Source organism: Hyperolius riggenbachi, chromosome 2 (assembly GCF_040937935.1).
Source record: "Hyperolius riggenbachi isolate aHypRig1 chromosome 2, aHypRig1.pri, whole genome shotgun sequence".
NCBI lineage: Eukaryota > Metazoa > Chordata > Amphibia > Anura > Hyperoliidae > Hyperolius > Hyperolius riggenbachi.
The window spans coordinates 323,626,104-323,643,011 of NC_090647.1; the positions used below are offsets into that span (position 1 = coordinate 323,626,104).

Here is a 16,908-nt window from a genome sequence, read left to right on the forward strand (position 1 = left end):
AACCATTAGAAGTTTGTAGTTTATTGATAATGTACATCACTTATAAACTTTTCAATGAAGATGAGCAAAGTTCCCAAGCATACAGTCAATGATTCAGTTAGTTGGTTTATGTCTAGTTATATACCTGCTTTTTTGACCAATGTGACTGTGACAAGTGGAAGCACAGTATATAAGTATATAATATTTTTAACAAGTGCTTCTACTATGGTGTAATTTCTGTTGAACCTGATTCATTAAAGGACACCAGAGCAAAATAACCTAGATAAAAGTGGGGAGCAGGCAAATACAGTGACCTGTCCTGATGCCTACCGCTCCCCCCGTTTTCCTTTCTACCCCTGCATCCTACCTAAATGCCCCTCTGGCAGCCTCTTCCGGGTCGCCAGAGTCGGGCACTACTGTGCAGGCGCTGGCCGGGCACGACCTACAGTGCACACCCGTGGCTGGGAGCATTCTGCGCATGCGTATGACTTCACTACATCATGCGCATGACATCAAACGCATGCGCAGGGCACTTCCACTGTAGAAAGCGCACAGCCCACAAAGCGCCTGCGCTGTAGTGCCCGACTCCGATGACCCAAAAAATGCTAGAGGGGCATTTAGGTAGGATGCGGTGGTAGAAAGGACCCGCTTTTCTAGGTTATTTTGGCTCTGGTATCCTTTAACAAATTATTAAATAAAACAAGTTTTAAAAAAATGGCAGTGCCTCTGCAGTGATTGTTAAATTATTCTACCCTTGATAAGATTGGCATAGCAGGGTAACAAAATCATTCAGTAATCTAATTGTCATAAACTATTCACTTAATGTAAATGAAATGTAGTGACATGCTATCTGAAGAGCGAAATCCAATAGAGAACATCATGTTTTTCAAAGGTCCTTTTAATTCAGAGTTTCCAATAGATTCCTTCCATGTACTCTGCTGAATGTAAAATAATCCGATCTTGTGTTGTGGCATGATAATCTTGATATTAGCGTGGGGTCAGATTCTGTCTAAGTGGCAGTGTTACCTCTGTCCATTCTGCAGGTCTGCTCATGACTGTCTCCCAGAATTTCTTCTCTTGTTCTGTAGAATCCATCCAGCTGACAGGGACTTCATAGCTACTGCCTGTAACAAACAAACAGGTTTACAAAATTATCAAAACTCCATTTTAAATGATACAGATAGTTTATTTGTTGACATTATTAAAACTATTCCATAAAACAGAGCAAAATCTTAAAGGACAACTATCAATAAATATTTTACCAAAGTAACGGAGGAGCCTGCGGGGGAACACGTAGATTGGAAGGAGAAGAGGAAAGCTCTATAGGACCCAGAGCCTTCCCTCCCCTTAGGTAAATATCTGGGTTTTTTTGTTTTTTGTTTTCGCTTCAGACTCCCTTTGTCTATGTGCTGATTATGCATTGAGATTTAAATACAGTAGATTAGTTGGTTTTGAGATTGGGATTATGTCCATATCTGACCATGCTCCTGTACACGCTAGGCTCTCATTGGAGAAACGCTCCAATAAGCAGTGGTTCAGATGATTAACAGATGAGAATGTTAAAGCAGAAATTCACACTACTATTATGGAGTTTTATAAAATTAACCACACACCTGGTATGTCGGAAAAACTACTTTGGGATACCCTTAAATGTGTGCTTAGGGGTATATTTATGAAGTTTAGTGGAAGGAGGAGAAAGGAAAGAAAAGAAAAGATTGATAAATTACTACATGACTTAAATGAGGTAGAAAACCAACATGAAAAAAACCCAAATAGGTCAACATGGGATAACCTGATCAGTGTCAGGGGGGGAGCTTAATAATCTACTGGATTCCCGTTGTCTTAGACAATATAGGACAATAAGAAAAAAATATCACCTTGAAAAGAATAGATCGGGGAAAGTATTAGCAAATTTGCTCAAAAAGGACCACAGTTCTAATTTTATTGAAAAAATCTGCAACGAGAATGGGACTATACAATTCGCAACACATAAGATAGGGTCTGTTTTCGCACAGTTTTATCAGAAACTATATAATCTGTCAGAGACCATAGGGGACTCGAAGAGTAAAGCACTCGAGAAGCATGTGGCCATGCAAGTCCTAGATAAAAAAACTAGTGAGATTCTTGAGGCCCCTATACAGGAGAAGGAGTTTGTTGAAGCAGTAAGAAACTTGACAAATGGCAAATGCCCAGGACCAGATGGTTTTCCGGTAGAATTTTTTAAGCTTTTTTCAAACTCCTTAGCTCCGCATTTTTGTACATTGGTGAATGATAAGGGGGGTGGTGGGACTTTTTCAGATAGAGCTAATGAGGCTACAATTTCCCTAATACCAAAAGAAGGTAAATCTCTTATGGCGTGTGAAGATTTTCGTCCAATATCAATTATGAATTGTGATGTCAAAATATATTCCAGGATCTTAGTTGCAAGACTGGGTGAAATAACGGACCTGGTTCTGGGGAATCAACAGGCTGGCTTTCGAAAACAAAGACATGTTAAAGACAACATCTATACAGCTATTAATGTGGTGAATGGTTGTAAATTGAGTAATAAAGAAGCAATATTAGCCACTATCGATGCAGAAAAAGCCTTTGACAGGGTATCTAGGGGTTTTATATTTGATGTTCTTAAGAGGATTGGCCTGGGTCCCTGTTTTGTTGACAGAATAATAAATTTGTACTCCAATCAATCAGCAAGAGTCAAGATAAATGGCTGTCTATCGGAGAGCTTTAGTTTAACTAATGGAGTTCGGCAAGGATGCCCTCTCTCTCCAGTGCTGTTCAATTTGAGTCTAGAGCCCCTAATCAGAGCTATCCAAGGGGATCCCTTTATAGAGGGGATAGTGAATGAAGGGGAGGAAATAAAATTGATAGCTTACGCTGATGATATACTCCTCACTTTGACCAATCCAGGGGTCTCTATGAAACACTGTATGAAATGGTTCACTCAGTTCGGGATGGCTACTAATTTTAAAATTAATGAACAAAAATCTATAATTCTTGATTTGGGCTGCTCCCCTGGAACCAAGAAAGCTATTCAGAACAGTATACATTTTTGTTGGGACAGTCACTCAATCAAATATTTGGGTGTAAGAATTTGCGCTGAATCAAGAGATTTATATAGAGCCAATTATGGGGACATAGTAGCAGTATGTAGGGAAGCATTGAGAACCTGGGATCTCCCTTCTTTTAATGTTATTGGTAGAATAGCAATTGTAAAGATGAAGATATTGCCTAGATTACTGTTCCTGTTACAGTGTCTGCCCCTGTCCCTACCCAGCAAATGGTTTCAAGAATGGAACAAGATGTTCCAAAATTTTATATGGGCAAGGTCACGGCGTAGGATAGCATTCTCTATTACTTCAAGGGATAAGGATCTCGGGGGTATGGCAGTTCCAGACATCTACAGATATTATACTAGTATTCATCTAGCTCGTGTGCTGGATTGGAGAATAAATGAGGACAATAGATTATGGGTAAGAATAGAGGGAAGCTGCCTCCGCCGAGACCTTCTCCTTTCCTGGATTCCAGCTCAGATACGAGCTGCTTTGTTGGTTCCCTTCCATCCCCTTATCTAACCTACGGTATCAATTTTACCGAAAGTAATTGAGAGATGGCGACATTTTGATGGAATATCCCCACTGATATCAATTGTAAATAATCCAGATTTTGGACCAACTAAAGACAAGGCTTGGTGTAAGACTAATCATCTTCCTATGGATATGAGACTTATAGACTTGGTAGGTAATAGTGAACTAGCCATCTCTCCCTTACTTGATTCCTATAAAATTAATTCTTTCGTTGCTGTACAACTAAAGAGTTATTGGAAGAATTTGGAGAGAAAGGAGGGTGTTATTAGCAACAAAGTAAACAATTTTGAAAGATGGTTCCTATTAAAACAAAGGCCACCGAGGACACTCTCAAACATTTATAAAGTGCTGGGTGCCACCCTCCCACGATTCTGTGACAGTTGGGAAAAATGTGAAGGAATTAAAATGAATGGAGAATTATGGGCTAGAGTTTTTAAAAAAATCTGGAGTATATCGGACACCTATATTCAGCTTGCCCAATATAAATTAATAGCCAGATGGTACCTGTCGCCAGTTCGTATGTTCAGATATACGGCTTAGCTGTCGATGAAATCTGCTGGAACTGCGGACGGGATTCAGGTACCTTCTTGCATATGATGTGGAGCTGCCCTGTGGTGGAAGGCTTCTGGAAAGGGGTGGAGGAATTTTGCTCCGGGTACTTAATCCCTGGGGTTACATTAGATGTAAACTGGGCAATTTTTGGGATTAAAGATACAAAAGAAGCAGAAGGCGGTCCTGAGCAAAAACTATTGGTAGATTTGGGGGTAAGCTTAGCTAGGAAGCTTATTATTAAAAAATGGAAAAATCTGGAACCACTCTCCCTTGGAGAATGGAAAAAGGATATTATAGTATTTCTAAATAATAGAGTTTGGATAGGCGAAGATGATGTGACTGAAAGGTCTAACGCTACTTGTTGGGTTGTTATGAAACGGATTTGGGAGAAGAGTGTTGTCTGACTTCCGTATACCTCTTTGTTTTTGTAACGAGGAGGAGAGGACCTAGAAGTGTCCGAGTTTTTTGGGGGGAAAGTATATGGAGGATGTATGAGGTATGTATGGGGTGTGGATGTCTGAGTGAACAGTAATCTGTCATTACTTTTTATTGTTTTACTATATTTCTAATATTTTTCTAATTAAAATAAGATTACTAAATAAAAGATATGGCAAACCATGATGCAACTATTTACCCAACAAGGGAAGGTGCTGATGAAGCCAATTTCTGGTTGGGATATGGCGTATTATCGCAGCTGAGAGTTTAAAAAAAAAAAAAAAACAATAAGCAGTGGTTCAGAAAACTTATTTCAGGGTTATTGGTGGAGAAGCTGAGGATCCAATTGATTAAGGACATTGTCCTGAAATACTTTGCCAAGAATAGTGATCGAGAGGCAAACCCGATGATGGTTTGGAAGGCATAGAAGCCAGTGGTCAGAGGGCTCAAAATTATAAAAGGAGAGGGATGAGGTGATTAATTCTCAAGCAGAGAAAATTAGGAATATGGAAACTGCTCACAAACTGTCAATGCAGCAGGGAGATTTGGAGGAACTTAGAAAAAAGAGGGAACAGCTTTTGAAATTATTGTATAACAGAGCCCAACAGACTTGGAATGCAGAAGCATTCCAAGCAAAACAAAAGTGAAAGATTTTTATTTTTTTTTACACCACTTTCATTGAATGATCAGAGCTGTTCATTACAGCACTGGTCATAAATGAGTTATCAACGCTTTGATTGGGTTTGGGAGCATATGTTCCCATTCCCCAATCTAAGATCTAATGGCCTGGGGACAGGGAAAATCTGGAGTGAGCAAGAGCTGGAGTGTGCTTCTAAGACCCATATCAATCACACTGTGTTGTATGAAACTGTCATATATATAGCTGTTGAATACACAACAAAAGACTATTATCAAAGCATTGTGTAAAACACTTCAAATAAGTTATGTCTTATCATCTATCCAGTCCCTAAATACCATAACAATATTAACTCAATAATTATTTTTGTTATTTAATTTGTTGTCTTGTCTTAGCACCTTTGAATCCTAGCATATAGCATATGTTAGAACTCACATTAAATTAAGATTGTGTAATACTCAGTAGCAACAGGGAGGGGGTAACAGTGAATGTTGCATTTTGTCTGGGACACCAAAAAGGCCAGAAATAGTCATGGCTGTATGTAATGACAAAACAACAAAACTGCAAGCACAAGCAGTAAAACGTGTAAAACATGGTTCCCTGTGGGAATATCCACTTTCAGATATGTAACTTGAACTTCCCAAGCCCCTAAAATCCTTTACGCCCCCCCAACATGATTGTAGAACTAGTATATCCACATCCCCATCCCCAGTAGTAGCCTGTATGCACATTAAACAGCGCTCCCCCCCCCCAACCCTCCCCCCCCCCCCCCCCCACACACACACACACGCTAAGGAGGAGCACTCCTGCTATGATTCCCAAAGTAGTGGCAGCGGAGTATCATACTTTACCTTATTCCAGTGGCGAAACTCCTCTCTGCATCTCTTTGAGGCTTCTGCTCTTCTGCCACAACTCTGCAAATCACAGCAGGAGCAAGCCTCCTTAGCCCCCGGGCCCCCTCGCAATGGCCGGTGTCATGGATGCTATTCTTACAACTCTGCCTACTTTATTTAACAAGGTAAGATGAGAGAAGCAATGAATGTGTTGCAACTGATCTGCAGCTCCTTGACGCTGACATGGAGAATTTGGTTTGTGTTCCTTAGGGCCTGTACACACTTAAAATCGCAAACGTAGTGTGATGCAATTGCGTTTTTCATCAAAATTGTACTTGCAATTTTGTGCATGTAATGTACTTCCGATTTTGTGAGGCTATAGTTTCCTGATTTTGTACCTAAAAAAACGCAATGAAATTAGATTTTTTTATGCGTTTTTTTCAAATGCAGTGCTTTAAAAAGCACAGTAGTCACTGCGATTGCGGTTTTATAAAAACGCATCGCTCCAGTGTGTACAGGCCATCACAATTTTCATGATTTTTCAAAAGACCGTGCGATTAAAAAAACGCATGTGATTTTAAAAACGCCACGCAAATGCAGCAGTGTGTACAGGCCCTTACATGGATATCTCAGCTTCTCTTCCCTCGATCCTGCTGTAATAGGATGTTATGAGCAGAGTTGGGCCGAACGGTTCGCCTGCGAACGGTTCCATGCGAACTTCAGTGAATCGCGTTCGCGTCCCGCAGGCGAAGTTTTGCGGAAGTTCGGTTCGCCCCATAATGCACCATGAGGGTCAACTTTGACCCTCTACATCACAGTCAGCAGGCCCAGTGTAGCCAATTAGGCTACACTAGCCCCTGGAGCCACTCCCCCCCTAATAAAAGGCAGGCAGCGGCGGCCATTACGCTCACTCGTGTGCCTGCGTTAGTGAGAGTAGGGCGAGCTGCTGCAGACTGTCTCTCATAGGGAAAGATTAGTTAGGCTTAGCTTGTTCCTGGCTGCATACCTGTTCTGTGAACCCACCACTGCATACCTGTTCTGTGAACCCACCACTGCATACCTGTTCAGTGAACCCACCCCTGCATACCTGTTCTGTGAACCCACCACTGCATACCTGTACTGTGAACCCACCACTGCATACCTGTTCAGTGAACCCACCCATGCATGCATACCTGTTCAGTGAACCCACCACTGCATACCTGTTCAGTGAACCTGCCACTGCATACCTGTTCTGTTCAGTGAACCCGCCACTGTATACCTGTTCAGTGAACCTGCCACTGTATACCTGTTCTGTTCAGTGAACCCGCCACTGCATACCTGTTCTGTTCACTGAACCTGCCACTGTATACCTGTTCTGTTCAGTGAACCCGCCACTGTATACCTGTTCAGTGAACCTGCCACTGCATACCTGTTCTGTGAACCCACCACTGCATACCTGTACTGTGAACCCACCACTGCATACCTGTTCAGTAAACCCACCACTGCATACCTGTACTGTGAACCCACCACTGCATACCTGTTCAGTGAACCCACCACTGCATACCTGTTCAGTGAACCCACCACTGCATACCTGTTCAGTGAACCTGCCACTGCATACCTGTTCTGTGAACCCACCACTGCATACCTGTTCTGTGAACCCACCACTGCATACCTGTTCAGTGAACCCACCACTGCATACCTGTTCAGTGAACCCACCACTGCATACCTGTTCAGTGCACCTGCCACTGCATACCTGTACTGTTCAGTGAACCCGCCACTGCATACCTGTTCTGTTCAGTGAACCAGCCACTGTATTCCTGTTCAGTGAACCTGCCACTGCATACCTGTTGTGTTCAGTGAACCCGCCACTGTATACCTGTTCAGTGAACCTGCCACTGCATACCTGTTCTGTGAACCCGCCACTGTATACCTGTTCTGTTCAGTGAACCCGCCACTGCATACCTGTTCTGTTCAGTGAACCCGCCACTGCATACCTGTTCTGTTCAGTGAACCCGCCACTGCATACCTGTTCTCGCCATGGTGCACACCAGTCCAGCACGGCCGTCACTACACAAACAGCTGTTTGCGGTGCGTTACACGGTGAGTTTGGTGTGTGTGTGAAGCAGTACCTTAATTACACTACCTGATTGATGTATACACATGCAGAGGCGTATCTAGAGGGGTGCAGGCATGGCTTGTGCCATGGGCGCCACAGCACCATGGGCGCCATGGCTGCCTTCTCCTCTTTCATGCTTCAGCACCATACTGAAGGATGCCTCTCAGGCATTTGTACCTGCTCTTATACTGGAGGACGTCTCTCATTACTTATACTGGGAGAGTCTACTTATACTGGGGGGCACCTACCAAATCTATACTGAGGGGGTTACTTATACTGAGGGGAACCTCGTTACCTATACTGAGGGACTACTTATACTGGGGGGATATCTCTTACCACTTATGCTAAAGAAGGCTACTTATACTGGGAGACATCTTTAACTACATATACTGGGAGGGCAATGTAAACATGGGTCTACTTATACTGGGTGAACTACCTCTGGCTACCTATACTAGGGTGCTACCTCTGGTTACTTTTACTTTGGGGTTAACTCTAGCAACCTATACTGTGGAGACTTGTATCATTGCAAGAAAATAAGCTGTTATTTTGGGACAAGGTGGTTTGATGGAGTAAGGGGTGGGGGGGGGGGGCGCAATTTCAGTGTTTGCCATAGGTGCTATATCACCCAGATACGCCCCTGTACACATGCAAGATGTTTTAAAGCACTTTAGGCCTGTCATTTAGCATTCAATGTGATTTCTGCCCTTAAAACGCTGCTTTGCGTCAAATCCAGATTTTTCCCGGGGACTTTTGGCATGTATCCCACTCCTCCACCTGGGGGTCCAGGTGTTAGACCCCTTGAAACATCTTTTCCATCACTTTTGTGGCCAGCATAATTTTTTTTTTCAAAGTTCGCATCCCCATTGAAGTCTATTGCGGTTTGCGAACTTTTACGCGAACCGAACCTTCTGCGGAAGTTCGCGAACCCGGTTCGCGAACCGAAAATCGGAGGTTCGACCCTACTCTAGTTATGAGAGGATGAAGTTATCTTACAATTTAAGGAACAAGCCTAAAATTAAATCATTGGGCATGATTCACCGAGACTCTCCAAGGCTGGATAACACTGGAGAACACAAGAAAACTAAAGTTGTCCAGCAAACCATCATTGGACTGTTAAAGATAATTGTCTGCTATTAGGCAGCATATGTTTGCAACTCTCACTTGGGTTACATCAGATCATAACAAGGGTTACTGAAAGGCTGGCGAAATATCAGCCAGGCAACTGCAGCACCTGCACATCTACATGAAGATCTTTTCCATGCTGTCCTAAATTTACAATAAAAAAGTTCTCACTGCAAGCAAGTGTATACACTGTAATTTCATAATTTCATGACCACTATTTCACTGGTCTTTTGTAATCCTCAGTGTGATCTGATATGACTCTGTCAAGGGTTTCAAGCATTTTCCACTCCATAGTAAATTAAAAAAAAATCCATGCCAAGTTTGCTGGATTACTTGAAGGACCACTCAAGTGAAATATTTTAAAATATAATTGTTTGTGTAATGGCAGGAGAATATTTTTCTTCACATATTTTGTGCTTAAAAAAAGCTCAGAGATGACACTTTTCAATGTATGACTGCTCCTCCACTTTCTATTCCCAGCACCATCATCCCTCTTGCCTTATTTATAGATACAGAACGTGTTGCTTGGCTGTTGCCTAGTGACATGCCTTTACTGCACTGGGGTCACACAGTGTAACCCGGAGAATGGAGTTCAATCCTGGTCAGGATGCTTTAAAGATAACTTAAAGTAATGGTAAGGTCCCCAGTTTAATTTACCTGGGGCTGTAGGAAGCCTTAGGTAAGTTAAACTGGGCACCTTAGTGTCACTTTAGGTTCCCTTTAAGACTCAAAAATGGAGTAACTGCCAGGTCAGCAGCTGTGAGTAGAGAATTCATGGCTGCCTATTAAAAGCCTGGTCACATAAGAAAAAACAAGAAATCAATAGGATCAGAATCCTTGCCATTAGCCTTACTGACAGGTGATGGGGTTGATTCACAAAGGTTGCTTATTTTTCACCTTAACCGTAAGGAGTGCTAATGCATGAGATAAACAAATAAGGAGAGATAATTCATGAGATAAATAGATAAAGAGAGCTAGACCATGATGTCAAATAAGGAGAGCTAAACCATGAGCTAAGTTAGATAAGGAGAGCTAAACAATTAGTTAAGTTAGAGATGGAGAGGTAAATCATGAGTTAAGTCATTTAAGGAGAGATAAATTGTGAGTTAACCCTCCTGGCGGTTTATTAAAATCCGCCAGGGGGCAGCACAGCCGTTTAAAAAAAAAAAATGTTTATATCATGTAGCGAGACAAGGTCCTCCGATCGCCTCCGGTCCTCCCCCAGCCCCTCCGATCGCCCCCGGTGATCAGAGATCAGGAGATCCCGTTCAAAGAACGGAATCTCCTGGAGGGCTTCCCCCGTTGCCATGGCAACGGGCAGGATGACGTCACCAACGTCCTCGACGTCATGACGTCAAAGGGGACTCCGATCCACCCCTCAGTGCTGCCTGGCACTGATTGGCAAGGCAGCGCACGGGGTCTGGGGGGGGGTGGTGGCTGCGGCGCGACGGATAGCGGCGGATCGGCGGGGAGCGGTGGCGATCGGATTGCACGCGCAGCTAGAAAAGTGCTAGCTGCGTGTTGCAAAAAAAAAAAATTATGCAAATCGGCCCAGCGGGGCCTGAGCGGTGCCTTCCGGCGGCATAGCCCGAGCTCAGCTCGGGCTCACCGCCAGGAAGGTTAATAAATAAGGTGAGATAATTTAACTGAAAAGCTTTTGGAATCAGGCCCGATGAGCTTTAAAATACTAATTAGTGGCATCTAACACTTCAAGGAAACCAGAGATGAGATTTAATAAAAGTTTTATACATACCTGGGACTTCCTCCAGCCCCACGCCACCGTCCTCAGTCTTCTCCAGCTCTGGTAACGGGTCCAGTAAGTTCTGCCAGTTACGGCCAGTTTGTGCAAGAGAAGTGCGCTATGTAGCTCTCTGGCGGCAGCTTTTTTTTTTTTTTTTTTTTTTTTTTTTTTTTAGATCAGATAAAAAATGATCTTGTAGGAGAAAACTCAAGAGAAAACGTAAAGGTCCATAAGACAACTTTACTAGACTTTACTATTTATTGCATGCATAAAAAGCTTATTTAACTGTTTATTTAACCAGCATTTCCATGTGTTACACAAGACGGATGAATTTGTGAAGTTCAAATAGCAAAATCTACCTTTTCCTGTGCTTAGACGAACACCTCCCAGTGGTTTACTGGACAAGGTCCCTTGATCCCAGACAGTGAACTCCACACAGGCTTCAGGCAGGTCCTCTATACGGAAGCCATCATAAACCATAGTGTGATTGTACATTGGACGTAAGCTACGCGGAATTACTCTGGTACGTTGAATACTGGATGGGCTGTCATCTGGGAGTACACAACTAGACAACAAATAAACTTGTGTGAGAAACTGGTGGTGGTAGATTAACCATACATGGATATAATGTGAATGCGTAACACACTAATTTGAAGGAACAATCAAATAGAAAACAAAACCATGTACAATAACATTTAGGCATTTGTTGTAGTCAAATTAAAGTTAAATCTAATCTGAATCAGAATCATTTTTATTTTCGCCAAGCACGACTAGGTCATGCCTGGAATTGGGCTGTGGCACGTACACGGCTCGAGTATAGGATCGGACTTACAGTAAAAGAAGGAGACACCAATACACTTACAGAGTTAACAATGTAGCATAATAATCCAGTAACAACTACAGCAGTTAGATATGAGAATTGTCCTTGATAATGTATAAAAGTTCAGCAGTGGAAAAACATGCTTTAAAAACAGCTAAGGTGGGGGGAGTGTGTGAAGAGAATTTAGTGAGTTGATCACTGAGGGAAAGAAGCCATTCCTGTGCCTCGAGATGTCGGTGGAGATGGACCTAAACCTACGTCCTCACAGAAGCTGACTGAAAAAACGGTGTCCTGGGTGTGAGGGATCATTGGTGAACTGCAGAGCTCTGGAGCACAGTCTGATGTCGTATAGGAGGTCCAGAGGGGGAAGTGGTTTCCAAATGATTCTCTCGGCTGATCTGATGACCAGTTTATGTCTGTCACTGGCGGAGAAACCAGTGTACCAGACTAGGATGGAAGAACAGAGAACGGATTCAATAGTTACAGAGTAGAAGCTCGTCAGAAGTTTCTGGTCCATGCCGAACTTCTTCAGTTTGCAGAGGAAGAATAGCCTCTGCTGAGCATTCCGCTGGGTAGAGGTGGTGTTGGTCTTTCACTTCAAGTTGTTTGAGATGCTTGTGCTCAGGAGGCGGGCACAGGGAACTCTAGCGACTTCCGTACCCTATGTTTTGGAGGTGGGGTTTGGGCACCCTTTCTAAAAATGTAAAAGTTTTTTGCGGTGTTGAGGGTCAGCCCATTCTCCCTACAGCAATGGCAGATTATGTCAACCTGGTGGCGGAATGCTTGCTCATTATTAATGGTGATGAGACCAACTATGGTGGTGTCATCAGCGAATTTGAAAAGATTGATAGAGTTTTCCGTGGATCTGCCATCGTTTGTATCCAGAGAGAAGAGTATCGGTGACAGGACACATCATTGTGGGGCCCCTGTGTTGGTGGTCCTTGGTTGTGATAGGATAGTGCCTATCTTGACAACCTGAGATCTGTTTATTAGGAAGTCAATGATCCACAGGTGCAGAGTCGGGTAAACTTTGAGTGCAGCAAGGTTTTCTTGAAGTATTTGAGGGCTGATGGTGTTGAATGCCGAGCTAAAGTCAAGGAGGAGGATCCTGTGTATGAGTTCAGTCTATCCAGGTGCTCATTGACAAGCTCCAAATAGATATTAATGCGTCGTCAGTGGACCTGTTTGATCTGTATGCAAACTAGCGCGTGTCCAGCAGGGGCACTCTGGTGCATTTTAGGAGTGGCAGAACCAAGCTTTCAAAAGTTTTCATAATGACAGATGTGAGAGCTACGGGTCTGAAGTTATTAAGGTCAGAGACACCCTTTTTTTTGGGACAGGGATGATGGTCGACCTTTTGAAGCATGCAGGGACTTTGCTTTGCTGGAGAGAATAGAAGCGAGCTGTTGTGCACAAGTTTTCAGGCATGCTGGTGACAGTCGGTCTGGGCCTGGGGCCTTTCTAGTGTTTAGCCTTGACAGGTGCCACAGAACTTCGCCATCATTCACAGCTAGGAGGGGAGAGCTTGGGCATGATACAGCTGAGGCAGAGGATGGAATAGATGGTACTGAGTGTCCTGCAGGCACTACCTGGTTTTCAAACCAGTGTTGCCAACCGTCCGTGAAAATATGGACAGTCGGTTCATATGCCTCAATATTTCCCCTGTCCGTACTTGTCCGTATATAGAAATTTGTGTCCGTCAAAATATTGTTTACTTGCCTGCCACGTCTTGTGAACATGTGGCAGACACTGGGATCATCGCTAAAAGCATTCCGGGTGGCCGTAGCAGAAGCCTTAGGCTACTGCCCCCTTCTCCCTCTCCAGCCAATCAGAAGCTTCGTTTTTTGGCAGTGTCTCTCTTCAGCAAATAGAAGTGAGAGAGGCAGCCAGCCGAGTGTGCCACGCCCCCACAGCTCAGCTTCCAGCGAGTCCTGGCCATTACAGAGAGGAGAGCGCTCTTCTAGCTACTCAATTGTTGTAAGTTTCCTCTCCTGCAGGCTGCAGCCAAACATGCCGTGAATGTGATCTGCTCTGTCAGCTATGAGAGAGCTGGTGAAAGCGAAGAAACGGCACTGCTGCTCAATGATGTGTCCCGCAGGAGGTATGGGGCTGAGGGAAGCCTTTCTCCAGATCAGACAGATCATGAGTGAGGCTGCTAATGATTACTGTGTTATTTGGGTAGTAAAGCAGGTGAAAGGGGGCAAGAGTGACTACTCCCTAAACATCAAGACACCAGCTCAGCTTTGTGTAACTGTCAGGTCTGGAAGGGCAAAGCAGTAATCAAAGCAACAGTATTGCTGTATTTCTTTGGATAGTAATAAACTGTTGTGAGCTGCTCAGATATAGTCTAGCAGCAGCAGAAGTTCTGTTTGTTTATTTGATCTAGGTTCACTTCCTGTTGTAGCTTGACTGAATCTCAATGAGCTTCTTATCTGTCCCCCTTATCTGTCCCCCTTTTTGACATTGACACTGCTGTATATGAGGATCACAATCTGACACAAACCTCTCTCTAATGCTGGGTACACAGGTTACGTTTTTCGTGCGATAGATGGATCAGATAGATAAAATCCGTCATGTCCGATATTGCTCCCGATAGATTCCGCTCTCGATTTCTCATAGCAGTGAATGGAAAAGATAAGAAAAACGAATAAAGATAAGAAAATCGAGTGTGAAACGATCAGGTGGCTAAATCGCAGGAAAAAAAGTAACGTGTGTACCCAGCATAAGGGAGGTTTGTATATGATGTGTTTGTGGGGGGCAGCTGTGAGCCTTTATGTACATATTATGATCTTTAACCCCCCAGGTCTACACAGGTACCTCCATCTTACTTATTTGTATACAGCAGAAACGCAATATAAACAAAGCAGCTGCGGTGTTATTATGCACCCCTGACTGGATGCCGTAATAATGCATGCTGGAAGATATAGTCCATAAGTATGACTATATGTCTCGTCTGGTAGATTAATGGACTACATCTCAAGGCAGGAATTACGATGGCTGGGGACACACGACATCGCTGCAGCTGCTTTGAACTGCATTTATGTGGCACATTTCTAGATTGTGAGCTCCTCTGAGGACAGTAAAGTGCTGCAGAAGATGTCAGCGCTATATAAACAAATAATAATAATATGGTAGGACATTATATTATGACTAGTGACATGACTGTACTCTGTAAAGTGGTGCGGAAGATGTCAGTGCCATATAAATACAAAAAAAATGTCTAGCGCTTAGCCCCACTGACAACTCAACATAAAAGTGCGCTTTTGACTCCGCCCCTGACTCCACCCCCTGCCCGACCAAAATTATAGGTGTCCTGCTTTTTTGGGCATTTTGTCCGTCTAAAATTAAAAATTAGGTTGGCAACCCTGTTTCAAACCTGCAGAAGAATCACTGAGGTTCTCAGCGAGCTTGATGCTGGGAGTTGCATGTTGATCAAAAAGGTTGGAAATAAGTGATTAATTGATATGTAATTCTGCAGGCATGGGTCATACTTTCCGCTCTATAAGCTATTGAATTAGATAATTAAGGCCAAATAAGCAATCATACTGAAATGCATAATTTAATTTATTCAGTCATAAATCCAGGACATCTTTATGGTAAAAAATGAACTTGGGAGAGAGAAGTAGTTCAAAGAACATGACAAATGAAACAAACAAACAAATAAATAAGGAAACCATTGAAAATTAGGTAAATAATGATGAGGCTAAAGATCCCAGAGACTTTACCATTTTACATAAGAGCTGATATTCCCAGCTTTATGAGGGACAAGCTGTTGAGCTTCTTTTACCCATATGTGAAGTTCTCCAGAAGGTGGAAGTCCCAAACCTGTAAGGAAACAGGGATACATAACACAATTGTGGTGTGTGATTTGGGGAAGGAATAACTGGTTATAAAATCATTATATAATGCTGAAAACTCACCATCAGATCCCTGTGGGGTAAATTTTGCTGCTAAATTAAGCCTTCCCCGGCTATACAAGAAATCTGGAGAGAGTGGGGTCTGCAGGAGACATGACACATCATCACCATAACTGTATAGTAGACTAAAACAGGTCATCACAACATAAAGGTCTTACTGGAATTCACATAGGACTTATAATAAAAAGTTACTGAGGGTCAGACAGGTAATGTTGTAACTATTTGACAGGGGGAATCACAATCACCTTTTGATGTGTGCTTTACTATTTCTCAATTACTCTGCATGGAATCTCTTTTTGCCATTGGCAATAATCTTCATTTTTTGGTCAATGAGGCTTTACTACAATTACACCGCTTATTCACCACTTTCACACCTCAAATGCATTTCATTGGAGCTGGACCCTCTGAATTATAGGGTATACATAATATGGTATTTCTTTTCACTACTTTCCAAACCTAGTTGACCAGTGAAAGATTAATTTTCTCTCTTTTATAATTTTGGAGTTTAAAAAAATGAACAAGATTTCAAAGAGGTAAGAAACTCTGACCTAGATTACTTGTTTTTCTAAATAGGCCAAATGTTTTGGGAAATAAATCCTTCGTAAAAAGACAGAATAGGAGAGAGGATGTTGAAATAGCAAGCAAAACAGTATGGCTTATACATTTAAAGTCCTACCCTGTATATGCTGATCTGTCTGCCCTTACCTATTGTTATTTACCTGTTGTATAAGCACAGAGAGAATTGAATAAAAAATGTGCAAATTTAAAGATCTTTTGTAATTTTGTGATAATGAGATTAAGCTTGTCCACAATCAATTAAATATAATGACTGATATATTGGCATTTTCCATTCCACTTTTAACATGACATCTCTCACACCTGAAATTAAAGGACATTTATTATGTCTATATGACTGTGTACAGGTGGGTGTGGGGTTGATATATATATACATTTAAAATTGATCATTTATACAATATTAAATGTAATATACAATATTACATTTTACATATACATGACATTCTATATACTGAAATACCCCAAATAAAACCCTTTTCACTTGTCCTTTTGTAACCAATATCTGATATATATTTTAAACATCAGTCTCTTTATATGATAGTTCACATAATTGTGGATATCAAAGTTTGATGTCCATGGACCATGCAAAACCATGTCAAAGATGCCAAAAACAA

The 16,908-nt window shown here is 42.4% G+C and overlaps 1 protein-coding gene across 3 annotated transcripts in view; it reads right to left on the reverse strand.

Annotated features, from left to right (window-relative positions):
- Window positions 1–859: 859 nt before the first annotated feature.
- SYTL1 (synaptotagmin like 1) overlaps window positions 860–16,908 on the reverse strand; it is a 110,849-nt gene continuing 94,800 nt past the window's right edge. For all 3 annotated transcript variants that reach the window (XM_068269249.1, XM_068269250.1, XM_068269248.1), the window contains 4 exons: window positions 15,722–15,800; window positions 15,527–15,626; window positions 11,341–11,546; window positions 860–1,103 (listed from right to left, as the gene is read on the reverse strand). In XM_068269249.1, the coding sequence (XP_068125350.1) occupies window positions 967–1,103; window positions 11,341–11,546; window positions 15,527–15,626; window positions 15,722–15,800 (522 nt within the window). In that variant the 3' untranslated portion in view covers window positions 860–966. The remainder of the gene's footprint in view (window positions 1,104–11,340; window positions 11,547–15,526; window positions 15,627–15,721; window positions 15,801–16,908) is intronic.